The sequence below is a fragment of the Salvelinus sp. IW2-2015 genome, unplaced genomic scaffold (genome assembly GCF_002910315.2).
Source record: "Salvelinus sp. IW2-2015 unplaced genomic scaffold, ASM291031v2 Un_scaffold1586, whole genome shotgun sequence".
Classification (NCBI taxonomy): Eukaryota; Metazoa; Chordata; class Actinopteri; order Salmoniformes; family Salmonidae; genus Salvelinus; species Salvelinus sp. IW2-2015.
This window is the reverse complement of record NW_019943010.1, coordinates 112697-132355: the sequence shown is the minus strand read 5'-3', so window position 1 is coordinate 132355 and position 19659 is coordinate 112697. Positions and strand designations below refer to the sequence as shown.

At 40.9% G+C, this 19659-nt stretch overlaps 2 protein-coding genes across 2 annotated transcripts in view; both read left to right on the top strand.

Moving 5' to 3' along the window:
• Positions 1 to 7049, top strand: part of LOC112071332 (uncharacterized) — a gene marked incomplete at its 5' end in the record, with an annotated part of 21847 nt that extends 14798 nt beyond the window's left edge. The window contains 5 exons of the mRNA XM_070439350.1: positions 1128 to 1175; positions 1323 to 1349; positions 5125 to 5332; positions 5552 to 5635; positions 5784 to 7049. Coding sequence (XP_070295451.1) covers positions 1128 to 1175; positions 1323 to 1349; positions 5125 to 5177 — 128 coding nt within the window. The remainder of the gene's footprint in view (positions 1 to 1127; positions 1176 to 1322; positions 1350 to 5124; positions 5333 to 5551; positions 5636 to 5783) is intronic.
• A 3441-nt stretch (positions 7050 to 10490) lies between these two features.
• The window catches only part of LOC139024500 (uncharacterized), a 41872-nt gene continuing 32703 nt past the window's right edge, over positions 10491 to 19659 (top strand). Inside the window, exons 1-2 of the mRNA XM_070439349.1 lie at positions 10491 to 10538; positions 10620 to 10644. Of these exons, the coding sequence (XP_070295450.1) occupies positions 10491 to 10538; positions 10620 to 10644 (73 nt within the window). The remainder of the gene's footprint in view (positions 10539 to 10619; positions 10645 to 19659) is intronic.

Here is a 19659-nt window from a genome sequence, read left to right as displayed (position 1 = left end):
GAAGCTAAATACATAATTACTGTGTTTTGAAGACGTGGGTACCTGCTTCTATAAACCAATGAGGAGATGGGAGAGGCAGGACTTGCAGCGCGATCTGCGTCAGAAATAGGAATGACTTCTATTTTAGCCCTTGGCAATGCAGACGCTCGTTGACGTGCGCGAGCAGTGTGGGTGCAATAATTCAATAACATAGATTCCTACATTTATTTTGCAGTGCTCGCGCATGCGACGCAAGCGGTGTAGTCAGGGTCTGAGGCTGCATTCCGAACATGTAAAAGACACACCCTCTTCCCCCAGCCCTTAAATTAAGTGGACACTTCTGATGACATATGACGAGTTGACACTTGCAGGGCAAGGGAGGAATGAATAAATGTTAAATGGACCGCCCTTGCCAGGAAATGGGTCACTCATTTGCCCCACGGTTGTGTTTTCAGTCGTCATGGAACCACCGGTAGCTGTTGTGTGTGTGCATTATATGCTCTACAGTCAATTATGATTGAATTTCCTATCTTGGCTAGAAGACAACGCATCCACAGACATCGAATACTAGCCATCCAACAATATCGGGTAAATCGAAATGTGTGATGTCAGGGAAAGTTGTATGCGCTAACTAACGTTTCCAAAAGATAACCAAACAAAAACATCATTCCTTTTATGAGACGTGTTTGTGCCGTCATGTGAATTAGTAGCACAATTTCGAACTTATTTACATTATTTTTTACTTCCACTTGTATGTTGACTTCTCCATATTGATGTTGGTTTTAAGTTTAGACTGACTTTTCTTAGCAGATGTACAATCATCGCAAATTGTATTATGGGGCGTTTCTGGCCCGGGAGTGAACAGAATTGTACACTCGCACACTATTACAAATGAGGACTGAGGGGTTATGTTGCCAACTTCCTTGCTTGGCTAATTGTTTGGACTGACGGCAAAGATGGCAGCGGGGATTCCCCCAAGGGTGTAAGGCGAGAGTAAGTGGAGGACGGTGTGTCTTTTACGTGTCTGGAACGCAGCCTGAAAATTTTCAGACACTCTGCCCTCTGTGGAATGAGTTTGACACATGATGCAGAGGGTTACTAGAAATGATCTAATTAGAAAGAGTTTGTCCTTCTGTTCTCATTAGCAGCAGAAGTCAGCGGATCCAGTTGTCCTAAAGATGAGTCAAAGCCTGAGGGTAAGAAGACAGTGGCATTCACATGGAATTCTGCCACTTAGCATCCTTTTCATTGTCATCTAGAAGTGAACACAACTAATACTAATATGGTCTGTGTATGAGAATGCCAAACTCAACTTTTCTCTCTTCTCTCCACCTCAACTAAAGGCAGTGATGGAGTCCAGCCAGAACAAGGCAAGTAATCCAGTTCATTTAAGACTCTATGAAGCAGAAAACACGTCTTTAAAGATGAAATCGCTCCGCTATTTCCTAGTTTCTAAAATTCTATTAGTTTATCTAATTTCAGTTTATGTGAAGAACAAGCAGTCATTGTGTAGAGAATCATTGTACTATCTAAACCGCTGTGAAAGATATTTTCCATAACCAAAAAGATTGTATATTCAGCTGTTGAAAGAAAAAGAAACAGGAAGCATAGAAATAGAACAGATCTACCGCTTCAAAGATTAGCTTTCAATGAGAATGAAAGATCTATAACTCACATTTCTATTAATTTGTTTGGGTCTCCCAAAAAGTTACATATTGTAGCTTTAAGCAGTGTTTGATGCAGTAGGAGAGAGGCTGTAGTTGATGATTTCCTTCTGTGTGTGATTCTGCAGAGGTTACAGTGGCCATCACCAGAAATCTGTTTACATTTAATTAGGGACCTTTACTCACGTGTGTGTGTGTGTGTCTGTGTTTGTGAGAGAGTGCACGGCTGTAATCCCAACACCCAGAATATTTCCAAGTTCTCATCATAACCTTATGCAAACTTAAAAGGGCAAAATGATTATAAATTCAAGGAACCTCTTCTACTCTGTTTGCTGTAAACAATCTTGATGGACGGTGTAACTTTACACGATACACAGGCATCGGTAGTAACACTAACACACCTTTTACATGGTACTTCTATGGGGCCATTTTGACAATGCAGATATGTGGAGATGTTGTCAGACATGTGTTACTCATCTTATTTGTGGTGGCATTTATTTGAAGAACATGTTTTAGTGACGTCTACATTAGAGGTCGACCGATTATGATTTTTCAATACGGATAATTGGAGGACCAAAAAAAGCCGATACCGATTAATCGGACGATTTTTAAAAAATGTATTTGTAATAATGACAATTACAACAATACTGAATGAACACTTATTTTAACTTAATATAATACATTAATAAAAATGTAGCCTCAATTATATAATGAAATATGTTCAATTTGGTTTAAATAATGCAAAAACAAAGTGTTGTAGAAGAAAGTAAAAGTGCAAAATGTGCCATGTAAAAAAGCTAACCTTTAAGTTCCTTGCTCAGAACATGAGAACATATGAAAGCTGGTGGTTCCTTTTAACATGAGACTTCAATATTCGCAAGGTTAAGAGGTTTTAGGTTTAGTTAATATAGTATTTATAGGACTATTTCTCTCTATACCATTTGTATTCCATATACCTTTTGGACTATTGGATGTTTCTTATAGTAGGCACTTTAGTATTGCCAGTGTAACAGTATAGCTTCCGTCCCTCTCCTCACTCCTACTGGGTCGAACCGAGGAACACATGACAACAGCCACCCTCGAAGCAGCATTACCCATGCAGAGCAAGGGGAACAACTACTCCAAGTCTCAGAGCGAGTGACGTTTGAAACGCTATTAGCGCGCACCCCGCTAACTAGCTAGCCATTTCACATCGGTTACACCAGCCTAATCTCGGAGTTGATAGGCTTGAATGTCATAACAGCGCAATGCTTGAAGCACAGTGAAAGAGCTGCTGGCAAAACGCACAAAAGTGCTGTTTGAATGAATGCTTACGACGCTTCTGCTGCCTACCATCGCTCAGTCAGACTGCTCTATCAAATATCAAATCATAGACTTAATTATAAAATAACACACAGAAATACGAGCCTTTGGTCATTAATATGGTCGAATCCGGAAACTATCATTTCGAAAAACAAAACGTTTATTAATTAGCATTACCCTGACTCTGCGTGCAATGAACGCAAGAGAAGTGACACAATTTCACCTGGTTAATATTTGCCTTCTAACCTGGATTTCTTTTAGCTAAATATGCAGGTTTAAAAAATATATACTTCTGTGTATTGATTTTAAGAAAGGCATTGATGTTTATGGTTAGGTACACGTTGGAGCAACGACAGTCCTTTTTCCGCGAATGCGCACCGCATCGACACGCTAGATAAACTAGTAATATCATCAACCATGTGTAGTTAACTAGTGATTATGATTGATTGATTGTTTTTTATAAGATAAGTTTAATGCTAGCTAGCAACTTACCTTGGCTTCTTACTGCATTCGCGTAACAGGCAGGCTCCTCGTGGAGTGCAATGAGAGGCAGGTGGTTAGAGGCGTTGGACTAGTTAACTGTAAGGTTGCAAGATTGAATCCCCGAGCTGACAAGGTAGAAATCTGTCGTTCTGCCCGTGAACAAGGTAGTTAACCCACCGTTCCTAGTCGTCATTGAAAATAAGAAAGTGTTTCTTAACTGACTTGCCTAGTTAAATAAAGGTGTTTATTAGTGTTCTCTGTTCTGTCCTCATTTTGAAGTAGCTTAGAGTGTAAATGTAGGATAAATCTTCCAACGCTCATTTGCTTGTGGTCTTGCAACTTTTTCCCATAATTTTTCATACCGACTCTTAGATTTCCTGAAATCATTAGCTAATTTTAGACTGTATTAGATGTGTTCTGCGTATCTCAGAATATCATAGGAACTTAATTCTGTGTGGCTAGGTATTTCTTCTGAGATGGTACTTCCACAGAACTTGCTAGAATCAAGCTTTGACGATTGTTCCAAACAGATGAAGGGTTTTGCTGAAAATATCATTTGGTGCAACTGTGAACAAAACTCCCCTCTGTAAGCTCCACTACCCACAGACAGGATAGGAGTCATACTTAACTGGGGGAGATGATTTATAGACAAACTTTGTTATTCTGTCCTCAGGGACGGCTGGCAACAATGCAACAGTGTTAAGCCGGTGACAAAACCTGAAGAAGGTTAAGACACTAGCTAGGTTTCCATCCAATTGGCGACAGATTTTCATGAGAATATTCTAAAATCTGCATAAAATAATATGCATGTTTTTCCACCAGAGATGTTTCCATTAAACTGACTTGTTGCGGATAAAAGGCTGTGCGTGATGACATGGTACACATAAAAATAACGTTTGCAGTTAATTTCCCATCTACTGAATAAAAAATAAACTTAAGTGGGTTTCAATCCATTTTCAATTCTTCTGATGGTTTTTCACCCAAAAATGTGACCTCTAGCCAACAGCTCGCAGATACAGTGCGGGCATAGCATACATGATGAGATTATTATGGACAAAAGTCAGATTATTTTTTTATTTGTCAAACAGCACCCAACCATCTATCATCATGTCACCAGAATAAGACCCTCGATATTTATTTGAAAGGAGCATCAAACTCATCACCTTGGACTTTCACCACCCTGTGAAAGTTCATCATTTATTTCATCTGTAACCTAATAAACTGCGTACTTTCCAGAGTCGTAGTGGCAGGACCACACGTCATTGCGTGACTCCAAGTTTACTTTTAATATGATCGTTATTAAATCAATATTTGTGCATAAAAGCGTTTCCACTGTCATTTCTCACATAATTAATTTGACAGACACAAAAAGATCCCACCTTGTCTAGCGTGTTTTGTCGACATTTGGAAAGTTTACTGACATTAGCTGTTTCCATCAGGCTGGTCATTAAAAAGAATGTAGTCGGACATGTACTTCCATTAATAAGGTTGGATGGACACCTGGTTACAGATTGAGGTGAAAGTGGCATTCCAATGGAATTCTACAATCAAATATGTTGAGGATTGTTAGAACAAGTGGGTTTGAAAAACATTGTGGTGGGAGGGCTTGTCCTGTCTAAGAAAACACTGTTTCGGAAACACTGGTGGTTCAGTAGAGAGGCTGTAGTACATGGTTTACCCTCTGTTTGTTTCTCAGTGGGCAAGTCTAAAACAGATGGCAGGCGCTGCAACGCAGATGGGCGAGGATGAGTCTAAAACGGATGGCAGTACTGCACCAGTGGGCGAGGATGAGTCTAAAACAGATGGCAGCGCTGCACCAGTGGGCGAGGATGAGTCTAAAACGGATGGCAGCGCTGCACCAGGGGGTGACCTAAACGCAGCTGAAAAAGGAGAGGCAAATGGAGGTGTGTATGAGTAAGGGATAGTAAACATCAAGTCCCTCTGAATGCATCAGGATAAATGTACAGACCTCAGTCTCAAATAGATGGGAAAGACTGGCTTCATCTTAAACTGTCATAACAGAGCAGGAATCAGTGCCATTGTAATTATAGCATTCTTGAATCACATWAATTCTGAATGGTTTCATTTCTCCAGTTGAGTTCTCCTACTGTGTTTTCTTGCAGAGGTGTCCGTGCTGCTGAACGAAGACGGGGTGAAGCACGACAATGGAGAGGGGGCAACAGAAGAGAATTCAGTATTGTAGGACGGTAAGTTGGAGRGTGATAACAATGTAGACTGTTTTCACTTKATTTCCCTTTATTGTGCAATACTTCTTCTTACACTCTGGTCAACTCACTATAAGCAGACTGTTAGTATGTTACCAACTCTTGTTCCTACTAACTGACTTCTCTCTAGACAGGGAACTGTGGACCACAGGTACACAGGATCATGAAGACGAGAACCCACCGTCTCATCTGGGTTACCAGCACTGGACGACAAGGCATTCTAACGTTCAGAGAACATTTCCATAGCAATAGACTGGTTGGTGTTCGGTGAAACTGAGGTCCATTTATAACATCACTGGTCCTTTCTAAACAAGTGTGCTTTATAAAAACAAGGAGTGGGAAATGTGTAGCAATAGTTTGACCCCTAAAAGACCTTTTTGAAATTGAGAAAGTATAAAAATGCACAACCCCAACAAAGCGAAGCACCTTTAAAGCATCATATTAAAGCTTTGATTAGAAATGAAACAGCAACAAATCATAAACCAACACAAAATTGGATGCAATACGGCTTTCTGTATCGGATGTAACCAGCAATCAAACTAATAGTCAATACCGTCAGTAGTCCAAAGGTCAAAGTCAAAAAGAGATTCAGTTCAACCAAAAATGTCCTTTAAATCGAGGATTCAATTCAGTTCTTTCCCAAAAAAGGTAAAGCCACAAAAAATATAAATTATATTCCAATTGTAAGAGCAGGAGAGTCGATCAACAATTCACATTCAATCAGATACACTCATCACTCCGTGGTGTTGAATAGAAGTCCTTAAATCCAGTAATTTCCCTTTTGATGGCAAATAATCCAGTGGAACAGGTTTAAACTACACCATTACGGAGCTATTTTACTTGCAAAGTTTTCAAAAAAGCATTTCCTCTTTGTTCTTTTTGTTCTTTTGTTTTTGCTCTTCCCTTTTCTACACACATGACCACATYCTTAAATTGACAGGTATCATTTCTGGCCAATCAACAGAATATCCACTCTGTGGCACTTAAATCAGGGCAAGGAATACATGCATGACCATTCATTCTGTTTCGTATCACATTTAATGTGGCAACGTTACACGCYTTAGTTTATTTTAATCTCGTTTAGTAAGTAATGTCCAAAGCTGCCGCTTCTACTCTGCATATTTCCGAGCTTCCACCTGTCCTCTCTACTATTTCATAACAAAATGATTGCTAGCAAGTGTTATGCACATGTCAAGATAAAGCAGAGGAATGCCCATGCCCTGTACATACCTTAGGCCTACTGTATTTTAACTGAATTATTTGCATGATTATATTGACATGATAATTTCCCCCTGTTGTACATTAATCCTAGTGTATGTGTGGTGTGTGTTATGTATGTAAGTATTTTATATAAAAGCCTTTATATATTTTGCAATAAACATTCAGACCAAATATATTTAAATATGAAATTAACAAGGGGTGCTGCGGAGAACTTTTGTCAGAGTATTTTTCTCCGCTCATATCGGAGTATTTTGTGTGTGTGTGTATATATATATATATATATATATATGTATATATATATATATAATTAGTACCAGTCAAAAGTTTGGACACACCTACTCATTCAAGGGGTTTTTCTTTATTTTTACAATTTTCTACATGGGGGAGAGGGTGTGTCTACATGTATTATCATAGTGAAGACATCAAAATGAGGCTGGTAACTCAAATTAACTTCTCCTCTGTAGCAGAGGTAACTCTGGGTCTTCCTTTCCTGTGGCGGTCCTCATGAGAGCCAGTTTCATCATAGCGCCTGATGGTTTTTGCAACGGCACTTGAAGAAACTTTCAAAGTTCTTGACATTTTCCAGAGGCAAAATAACCAGGGATGTTGTCTTGATAGGTGTGTGAATTAGACKATTTTCTTGTCCTGCTAAGCATTCAAAATGTGACACACTTTTGAGTGTCAGGGAAAATGTATGGAGTAAAAAGTACATTATTTTCTTTAGGAATGTAGTGAAGTAAAAGTTGTCCAAAATATAAATAGTAAAGTACAGATACCCCCAAAAAACGACTTATGTAAAAGTACTTTAAAGTGCTACTTAAGTACACCATTGCAGCTTTGCTAATTCTTGGCATTCTCTCAACCAGCTTCATGATGTGGTCACCTGGAATGCATTTCAATTAATAGGTGTGCCTTGTTAAAAGTACATTTGAACTTTTAACAAGGAATTCCTTGCCTTAATGCGTTTGAGCCAATCAGTTGTGTTGGGACAAGGTAGGGGTGGTATACAGAAGATAGAGTCCTATTTGGTAAAAGACCAAGTCCAGATTATGGCAAGAACAGCTCAAATAAGCAAAGACAAACAGTCCATCATTACTTTAAGACATAAAGGTCAGTCAATCTGGAACATTTCAAGAACTTTGAAAGTTTCTTCAAGTGCAGTCGCAAAAACCKTCAAGCGTTATGTTGAAACTGCCTCTCATGAGGACCGCCACAGGAAAGGAAGACCCAAAGTTCTCTCTGCTGCAGGGGATAAGTTCATTAGAGTTACCAGCCTCAGAAATCAGCAATTAACTGCACCTCAGATGCACCTCACAGAGTTCAAGTGACAGACACATCTCAACATCAGCTGTTCAGAGGAGACTACGTGAATCAGGCCTTCATGGTCGAATTGCTGCAAAGAAACCACTACTAAAGGACACCAACATGAAGAACAGTCTTGCTTGGGCAAGGAAAGACGAGCAATGGACATTAGACCAGTGGAAATGTCTTTTGATTTGATGATTCCAAATTTGAGATTTTTGGTTGCAGCTGCCGTGTCTTTGTGAGAGGCAGAGTAGCTGAACGGATGATCTCTGCTTGAAGCATGGAGCATGGAGGAAGAGTGAAGCATGGAGGAGGAGGAGGTGTGGGGGTGCTTTTGCTGGTGACATTGTCAGTGATTTATTTAGAATTCAAGGCACACTTAACCAGCATGGCTACCACAGCATTCTGCAGCGATACACCATCCCATCTGGTTTGCGCTTAGTGGGACTATCACTTGTTTTTCAACAGGACAATGACCCAACACACCTCCAGGCTGTGTAAGGGGTCTTTGACCAAGAAGGAGAGTGATGGAGTGCTGCATCAGATGACCTGGCCTCCACAATCACCCGATCTCAACGCCATTTGAGATGGATTGGGATGAGTTGGACCGCAGAGTTTGGTAAAAGCAGCCAACAAGTAATCAGCATGTGGGAACTCCTTCAAGACTYTTGGAAAAGCATTCCAGGTGACTACCTCATGAAGCTGGTTGAGAGATTGCAAAGCTGTCATTAAGGCAAAGGATGGCTACTTTGAGGAATATAAAATAAAACAAAAYAATTACAGACAAGTTTTACTTTCACTTTTACGTATGTCTGCTAGGTAGGCAGGCTTAAGACCGCCACAGTGAGTCAACATACTACAAACAGTCGGTAGCTACAAACAAGCTAGCAAAATGACTTCTAAGAAAAGGCTCACACTTCATAGCGTCACTTTGACAGAAGCGATACCCCGTGCAGTTTCATCAGGTGGGTTATTCTGTTGCACAGGCTGTTGTCTGGGTGGCGCGAAACTCTTCTTTTAAAGATGCACTCGTGTTTATTACAAGTTACTGGTCTGTTATGGGTGCTGATTACAAACAAGGATATCACAAGTCAATGCAGCATAATCTTACGACACTGCTAATAAACACGCTTCGAACACACCGACAGTATCAATGCGCTAAATAGGACGCAGCATCATCTGGATATGTATGCAACAAAAGTTCAACATTCACCTGCTACCATTCCTGTCAAGCCGTCTACGCATACAGTTTGACGCATACAGTTTGACGCATACGTTCGATAAATCCAAAGTATGCACCACACCAAACGCACTGCAACTGCCTCTGTAACGCAATGCTGCAAGGCAAATACAGCGTTTCATAGGCAATGAATGTAATTATGATGTACCAAAATGCAAACGTTATCCGTGTGTTCGAAGCATAAGTCATGGTCGCACAAGTAGGCTACGTTATAAATATGTCGACCACACCCTATAACTTTAGTATGTGACTGTATAAGGCCTATCTGCAGGTCCATACAATGATGATTCATTTTGGCTGTGTGTGTGTGTGGGTGGCTTTAGCATAAGAAATAGGGGGTTTCCAGGGTTGGGTAGGTTGTCATCAGTTACTCCTCAACCCTTGGGGTTTCCACTTCTGCCTCCCAATGATGACATATTATAGGACTATTGTATTGGCAAGCAGAGATATTTTAACAGCTGAAATATTTTGTGTTAACCCTCACACACAGTGCCTTCAGGYAGTATCCATACCCATTGACTAATTTCACATTTTGTGTTAGACTGAATTCAAAATTGACAAAATATACACTGAACAAAAATATAAAACGCAACATGCAGCAATTTCAAAGATTTTACTGAGTTAAAGTACATAAAAGGAAATCAGTCAACTGAAATAAATTAATTATTTGCTAAACTATGGATTTCACGACTGGGAATACAGATCTGCATCTGTTGGTCACAGATACCTTTATAAAAAAAACGGAGGGGCGTGGATCAGAAAACCAGTCAGTATCTGGTGTGACAACCATTTGCCTCATGCAGCGCAACACATCTCCTTCGCATAGAGTTGATCAGACTGTGGAATGTTGTCCCACTCCTTTTCAATAGCTGTGCGAAGTTGCTGGATATTGGCGTGAACTGGAACACGCTGTTGTACACGTCGATCCAGAACATCTCAAACATGCTCAATGGGTAACATGGCTGGTGAATATGCAGTGCATGGAAGAACTGGGACATTTTCAGCTTCCTGCAATTGTGTACAGATCCTTGCGACATGGGACTGTGTATTGTCATACTGAAACATTAGGTGATGGCGGTGGATGAATGGTACGACAATGGGCCTCAGGATCTTGTCACGGTAACTGTYTGCATTCAAATGGCCATAGATAAAATGCAATTGTGTTCATTGTCTGTATGTAACAATTGTCATCTGGAGAAGGAGAGGAGGACCAAGGTGCAGCGTGGTAAGTGTCCATAATATATTTTTAATAAATCAAAATGAACACAGAACAAAATTAACAAAACACAAACAAACAACCGAAACAGTCCCGTATCTGTCTCTTATACACATCTAGATGTGTATAAGAGACAGCAGTGTACAGAACCATTGTCACCTACTGACCTTTCTTGATATTGCTGGTTGTAAGTACGAATACCTGCATACATACTGGACTGGTAAGGAGCACTGCTATAACTATTATTAGTAGTAGTATTATAATGATTTAAACATTTGAACAAGTTGGGAAAACCCTTCAGTTAACTACTGTACCTATCAATTATCCAGTTGTAGGAATTATGGTTCCTCAATATACATTTAACAACGTATGCTATGTGTTACAGCACTACTTTTGGTGTCCCCCTCAGGAATTGCTCTTGAGAAAATTTAATGTAATTGTCCCCTCCAAGGTTGATKTCAGATTTTCGCCCCTGCCCTGACCAAACTAAAAATAGAAACATACAAAGCAATCTACGGTCATGGCGTGACACTGTAGCTTTTGTCTGCCCATACCATAACCCCACCGCCACCATGGGGCACTCTGTTCACAACATTGATGTCAGCAAACAGCTCGCCCAAATGACGCCATACAGAAACATCTGTGGCATTGTGTTGTGTGACAGAACTGCACATTTTAGAGTGGCCTTTTATTGTCCCTAGCACAAAATTCACCTGTGTAATGATCATGCTGTTTAATAAGCTTGTTGATATACCACACCTGTCAGGTGGATGGATTATCCTGACAAAGGAGAAATGCTCACTAACAAGGATGTAAACAAATTTGTGCACAACATTTGAGAGAAATAAGCTTTTTGTGCATATGGCAAATTTCTGGGATCTTTTATTTCAGCTCATGGAACATGGGACCAACACTTTCCATGTTGCGTTTATATTTTGGTTCAGTATACATAGTTATAGTTGTTGGTTAGAAGTGGAAGCAAAGATGGTGGATAAATAACACATTTTACTGAGGCCTTTTACCATTGGAAAAAATGGTGACGGTTTCGGTCTTAAGTGGGTGTTTCCTCTCTCGTGTTAGTATACTTTTACCGTGTGGTGTGAGCATGCTTTTCCCGTGTGAGCTCATGGTTCATCCATAATATCTGGCATGCTCACACGAGAGGGAACAGCTGGCTCTGGTCTACTTACTTTCCACTCCTGCTTGCCTCACCCACCCCACCCAGAAACAATTATCCAGTGTGATGTCTCACCCTGGGGAACCGCCTCCATGGGGTGGGGGCAATAAGTAGACCAGAGTGGCCCCGCCCCGATCAGAAAAAATGGGTAGTGGGGCTTCTTGCTTTCTCTACCTTCTCTGGGGGAAGCATTAGAATMGTTGATTTTGGATGCACTGTGAGAGCTGGGTAATTTTGTAGTGTCTCAATAATTGTGATGATGATGATACCCTCAGTTAACTCCAGCGGCAGTGAGTGGGCAAAGTGGGCAGCTCAGAAAGTTAATACTGTAATTTTTAATGCCAATGGAGTAACATTTATACCCTTTAAAATAAAGTGTTACCCTGGCTTCTAATTTGAATACATCAATTCTCTTTTATATGTTTGGAATGTCTGTTTTTCCAGATCAGCTTAATCTTAAGGTGGGGGGTGAGCTCGTGTTGATGTAGGACAAGTCCACAGTGACTGACCTCATCACAAGCATCATATGGAAGCATGGGAAGAACATGGATTTTGGTGGTCTGGACATCTATGCTGCCTTCAAAGAGCGTACAACCCTGGACCAGACTACTGGAGAGCTGAGAATCAGTGGATTGATGCAAATAGGCAGTGGAGTTTATTCTGTGGAGTTTAACAGCAGAGCCCCATCTGTTTAGCTATAAAAAAAAGTTTTGCATGTTATTTTGGTGTTAATACGTGTCACATATCAGTTTGCAAACTGTTGTATATTAACCTATTAGTAGCCCACGTGCCTCACCTTAATAATTTAGTCCCTTTCCCCTTCATAACAGCCTAATGTTCTGACTTGGTGGTGCACATGTAYCCTATAGCCTGTTTTAGAGAAATGTCATCATTTAATATTTTCATTCAGAACTTTCATTGTCTGCTTATATGTCCCCTTTATTTATTATACGATTCTGACTTGGTGTACAGGGAGAATATTGTAAGAACAACCATGTTCTGAATTCTGTCGCTGTACATTTCAAAAGTGCTTGTAGCGATGACTACAAGCACTGCTTCTCGCTGTGAGTCGAGAAGCAGGTGAAACGTTTAATAAAACAACTATGAAACGAGACAGCGAAACAGTGGCGATAATGCATAAACACAGGAACAATACCGACTGAGGAATGAACGTAAGGGAGGGACAGATAAAGGGGAGGTAATAAGGAATATAATGGCGTCCAGGTGTGAATCATAAGGATCTGCAGGTGCGCTTAATGATGATTCCCAGGACCGATGGTTAGTAATTCTGGCGACATTCGAACACCAGAGGGGAGCAGCAGGAGTAGACGTGACATTTGTTGAGAATCGTTCTAGAAGAAATGAGAATCAAGTTAAGACGCAGGACAGGGTGGATTCGGTATACAGTAAGATAGTTTAACTTGGACTTAAACGATATTCCTGAGCAAAACGTGACGCGCACTCATTCATTTAGCTCAGAAAGGAACTAGCCCGAAAAAGAGAGTCCTAACAGAGCGTGCATTAGGTTTTATACACACTATGATGTCGTTAATTCTGGTAGTTCTCGCTCTTCTGACTGGTCGGTGGAAAGTTGCAGGCCGGCCCTGCTCTACCGCCAAACTAGGAAAGCCCATTCGGTTGCACAGCAGAGTCCTCTTGCTCTTGGCACCCGACCAGTAGGAGCAGGGGGGTGAGGTGTGTGCTTTCATGTGATGGAACAGTATGTGTGTTCAAGAACAGTGAAATAAGCGGGAACTGGGGTTCAAAGGTCTCCTGAATAGAGGGACGTGTGTGCAATGACGTTGCAGAGTCAATCAGATGAGTTTCAGTATTTCCTATAATGTTTGTCTGTGCGATGTAGAATCTGATAGACTAGAATGCTCTTTGTGTATTGGGGAACTGTGTTTTTGAGGCACCAGCAGTTCATGTCTATCATGGGCGTGATGTTGTGCAAAGTGTTAACTCATCATGTTGCGGCAGGGCTCTTAAGCAGGCCATAGCGCCACTAAGTCACCAAATGATGCTCAATATATGTGCTGGCATATATCGAGCATCCGCTATGATACTTGCATATATGACCACAATGCTGAACAAATACGTCTTATATTGAATACGTTCCAGTTCCCCTTCAGTTCGTCATCCTAATGTCTTTCATGCATAAATTACGGACCGCTCTCTTTAATCCCACTCATCGCTTCCCTTCATGCATACGTTGTGTACATCTAAATTGTCAGTAGCAAACCATCATTGTTTGTAAGCAAGTCACTCGCATCACCTCCAGTTAGTTACTTTAAAAAATGCAGTAATGAAGGCTGAACTGAACTGTTTTGCCTGTTTTTTCAGACAACGGCTCGCTGATAGCCAGGCTGTAGCAGTGGTAGGGATTCACTCCATGATGTTCGAGAAAAGAAAGACTTCTGCTGCTTGAGGCACCGTTGTCACTGTTATAAGTGGCAATTCATGTATTTGTTTAGTGTTGTGTTGTGTTGTGTGTGGCTTTGCTGGGATGCACTCTACCATTTTATAAACATTTTTGCCCACAAGATCGCCACTGGTTTTACAAAACATATGAACTGTCTGTCATCAGCTACCTTGTTATATGTGTGCCGTTTGTGTGTTGTCAGCGAAATTGTAATAGATACTGGAAACTTGTTTTTAACAACTTCTAAACAAGCTATATCTTGCACACCAACATGCACACCATCCCTCCTCTTTACCCCCAACCTTCGTACCCTTAATGATTAACTAACCACAGACCCACACAACACCCCCTTCCCCCATAGAACAGGCCCCTGCTAAAACCAAAACGCACACGCATTCTGCTTCCAGGGTTGAGACTCTAAGACAAAGACACTATGTTAAGAGCCAAGGTGGAACGTTCCGACATCAGGCCGAACAGGACTTCCCCACGACCCAGATCGACCAATCAGAAGGGCCCAGACTAGCGCAGTGGATTCAACCTACCGTCCATTTACCTGCATATATAATCCGGCACAATATGTTTAGGGCCTCTTTTCCGACCGATTCATACGAGTCAGACAGCAACGGGGCCGTGCAGCACGTTTGCTCAGATATCTTTACATTGAATAAACTGTCTTACTTAAATACCGATCCACCCTGTCCAGCGTCTTGACTTGGTCGCATTTCTCTAGTAACGAATCAATCAACAGTGTATATAGCGCTGTGAAAAAGTATTTGCCCCCTTTCTGATTTGCTCTATTTTAACATATTTTTTCCACTGAATACTTTTCTGATCTTCAACCAAAAGTAATATTAGATAAGGAAACCTGAGTGAACAAATAAAACAATGTGATACTTGAGGGTTTGGGCGCATGAGCTGCTCGTTTCAGGTCCTTCACACAACATTTGGTGGTGGTAGTGTGATGGTTTGAGGATGCTTTGCTGCCTCAGTACTTTGATGCTTGCCATCATTGAAAGAACCATGAATTCTGCTTCTGTATCAGACCATTCTGAAGGAGAATGTCAGGCCATCTGTCCGTGAGCTGAAGCTGAAATGCAGCTGGGTCATGCAGTAAAACAATGATCCAAAACACACAAGCAAGTCCACATCAGAATGGCTGAAAAGCAACAAATATAAACATTTTGGAATGGCCTAGTCCAGCCAAGCCCAACAGATGTTGTGCAAGGATCTGAAAATAGCAATTAATGGCGCCAAAACCCTCAAATTTTGCTGAGTTAAGGCAGTTCTCCATGGAAAAGTAGGCCAAAATTCCTCCACAGCAATGTGAGACACTGATCAACAATTACAGGAAGCATTTGGTTGGAGTCATTGCAGCTAAAGGTGGCACAACCAGTTATTGAGTGTAAAGGCAATTACTTTTTTCACACAGGGTATTGAGTGTTGCAAACTTTGTTTATTAATAAGTATCCATATGTTTGTGTTACTTGTTTGCTTCGGTTCCCTTTCTAATTTATATATTGGTTGAAGATCTAAAAATATTCAGTGTCAAAAGAATATAAAAAAATAGAGAATCAGAAAGGGGGCAAGAACTTTTTCACGGGACCGTATGTGTACACGTGTTTTTGTGTTCATGTGTTTGTACTATGTGTGACAGGAGCTGCTGAGGGAGGACGGCTAATGATAATGGCCGGAACGGAGCAAATGCTATGGCATCTAACACCTGGAAACCATGTGTTTGATCTATTTGATACAATTCCCTGTAGCCGTACCACAAGCCCGACCTTCCCAATTAAGGTGCCACCAACCTCCTGTGGTATGTGCAAGTGTGCGCGTGACGTGCACGAAACTGCAGGTTATGTAGTGCCTCACAATAGTGTTGTCAAGATACCAGAATGTTGACTTCGATACCAGGTTTAGTATCATGATACTCGATACTAAAACGATACCACAATCAAAAAAAAGAAGGCATATTAACCAAAGTCACAGAATGGCACTTGATACAGACAGGTAAACTCAGCTCTTGCTTTGTTCAATCATTGGGCATCTTTTGAGTTCAATATCATTACATTAGAACATTTTTACATCAACATTTTTCCGAGACAGCCATGTATGCATTAATATATCAATCATACAATCGATTTGATTGATTTTTACCAATGGTAATCATTTATTTGAATGGTAAATCGCTATTGAGAATGCTATTTAGGCTTGGCTATTCACAATACAGGGAATGCATAATCAATAGGAGTGTGTACATGCATTGTTTTGAGCTTGTTTGGCTGATTCATGGACTACAGTTGACAATCAATCTGTTTCCCTTCCATTTGGACTTATTTTATTGAACTGATCAACAACATTTGCATAGAGGGACCTTATTTTAGACAAGTGTCTCTAACCAATAATGATGTCATTCAGGAGGCGGCCCATCGGAGCCCTATTCACACACACATTCAGCTTGCTGAGGCAATAGATCATTTTGGGAGTGATGTGCGAGAGAGAGAAACCGATTTTTAATTGAATGAGTCAAGTTTTGGTGGCAATCAGCTTTGAAATCACCATATTTAGCATATTATCACAAACAAAGTACTAGAGTAGTGAGTTGATCTTAGCTTCAGCTGTAAGCTAGCAAGGAAAGTTTACAAAGCTGGAAGCTACCGGTATCTTCTTACATTGTGAAGTGTTCTAGCTGTATGTATGGACATTGTTTTGCAAACAGTAATTAACCGTTTCAACATTTCTACATGCCTTGTCCTACTATTCAAGTGTGTTAACTTCTGTGCAGCATGCATAGAGAGCCAACATGATGCAGCACAGACCCCAAATGCAGGCTAAGTTGAGCAGCACCGTGCGCGGTTAAGGGGGACATCTGCAGCCACCGAAAGTAACACAAATTCTAGTGCCGAATCATTTTTCATGTTCTAGAATTGAAAAAGTACCTTAAGATTCCGTATACCGTGCAACACTACCTCAAGCATTTTTCCAAATTATTCCTGTGTCTTTCCTCTATTTACAGAGGCAGTGCCCACCCACAATCATTCTTCCTGTAACACCAACAAAACCTCCTGCACTCTGACCTGTGAAGGGTGACACCACTGATGCTGAAACCCGTCACATACAGCTGAAAGTGGGAGAGGGCGGTGGAGGTCGTTAGACAAAACAGAGAATGTCTCTAAGAACGACACTGGCAAATCAACCAATGTTACAAGTACACTCTGCAAGCTGAAGAACACTGTTAGTGAAGGGAAGTCAGTGAGCCAGTTGGAGAGGTTTGTTCAGGTGAGTGGACACTCATAAGTGTGTTACAGTCTTATGTATTGATATGGTAGTAAGACTGTTAGTGTGTAGGACATTTTAATGCTGGACTATGTTGAATTCCTGATTTAACTCCTGTCAAATATCAATAAAAAAATATATATTTCAGAGCCTTCCACTATCGGTGCTGTTGTTCCTCTTCATTGTCACTCGCAATATTAACACTTGTCTGCCTAATGAATAGGTAAGAAACAGCACATCTAACAGTACAGAGTACTGTACATGTACATAGTGTGAAGCACAGATTGACATAACAGCAGCAACAACAGTGAGCTATACCTGTTGTACCTGAAATTTACAGTAGTGTTCAGATGTGCAGGTACTGTATGCAGGTTGTTTATTGGTGCTGTCAGACATGATGGCTTGTTTTGCAGCTTAAACATGTAATGTGTGGGTAAAGTCATTCTCCATAAGCTGAGCGGAAAATAATGCAGACTTGTACTTTAAGAAGTGATAAAATATAAAAATGTTACTTCCAGATTTGGTTGGTTGGAAGAAAATAAAAGGTATGATGATTGTCTGGCTCTTCCTGGTTCAACTCTTCATACTCACCAAAATGTTAGACAATGTGAATTTCATTTAAAACTTTAAGTGTCTTAATAAAGTCTAACATTTGTGTGTCTTTTTCATTTCAGGATATCCCCAAGACACCCGGATCAACTTTTTAAAAAGTTTTTGGGGTGGAATTTATTGTAAGTTTTGCCCTAGATTGACTCTGATCCATATTCAACCTGCTAACAGGGTCCCCAAAGTAATACAAACACAACATTATTCATGTACTTCACTAATATTCACAACCTTCCATGCCACTGCAACACATGCCTTCCTCACAGCACAGGACAGCAGTGCTTGTTTTTTGTCCCACCCAAGGAAATCAAGAAACCATGTTTTAATCTAATGTATGTGTGCGAGAGACGAGAGAGTGCAATAAGGCTGTATCCTACCACCCAGAATATTCCAAGTTTTCTCATCATAACACCTTACGCAAGGGAACGTCTTTACTTCTGCTTTGCTGTAAAGCAATGTTGATGGATGGTGTAACTTCTAGGGATGCAGTCAAGCAAATCAGATTTCTGTTTCCCCGGAATACTGTTTATCACACCTGTAGGGGATTTCCAGGTTGCCAACCGCTGGAGCTTCAGGGGTTCTTCTCTGGGGTGCCATAATACAGTTTATAGGCACTTGGTGGTAAATCATGGGTGTGGGTTGAGCGTGCCAGAGGATTAACACAGAGACAGGGGAGTTTCTAGTCGCAAACACAACCTCACGCGTAGGGCTGGCTTCGGTCTCCCTTCTTCTCAGCTTGCTGCTCCTATGTCAGTCTCTCTGTTCTCCTATTTAGTGCTCCTATTATGTGGCCTCCCTGGGCTGGTTTCACCCTAATTACCTCTACTTGGGGCCATGCATCGTGGGTGCCCAGCCCGTGTACTCCCACAGAGGGAGCAAAGCGCAGCACATACCTCTCTATCCCTAGCCCCCGGAGGTAGACCTCCCAGGAATACCCACACACTGTAGGGGAGAAGTCTTCTAGAATTACTCCCTATGAATCAGCGTAATAACAATCAGCCTTACTAACACAGGTAGTAACACACCTACACACCTTTTACATGGGCATTCTATGGGGCCATTTTGACAATGCAGATATGGTGGAGATGTGCAGGAATGTGTTTTCTTATATTATTGTGGTGCATTTATTTGAAGACAATGTTTTATGGACATCTACATACAGTATGAGAAGGTGCATTGTACTAATGTGAGTTTAAAGTTAGCAGTGTGCGTGGGCTAGCAATATATAAAATGTGTATTTAAGGGTCTTGGAAATCTGCCAAGTAAAATTGTGTTTTAGATATGTACTTGTGATGAGCTGATATTGAAAATAACCTGCTGGTTTGGTTTATCTTACATCTATGCATTTTTGCACTGTCAAAATTGTTCCCATAGAGGTACACACTGTAGGATAAAGATGTCAACTGTCGCCACCTTGCTCAGTTTGTCACTGTTGAAAGCCAATCTATTCACAATCTTCTGCCTTTACTTGAATCTGCCCTACCAGGGTTGCTAAATCAGAACATTTTCAGTTCTGAGAACTGTTCCATCTTGTTTTGTTTGATCG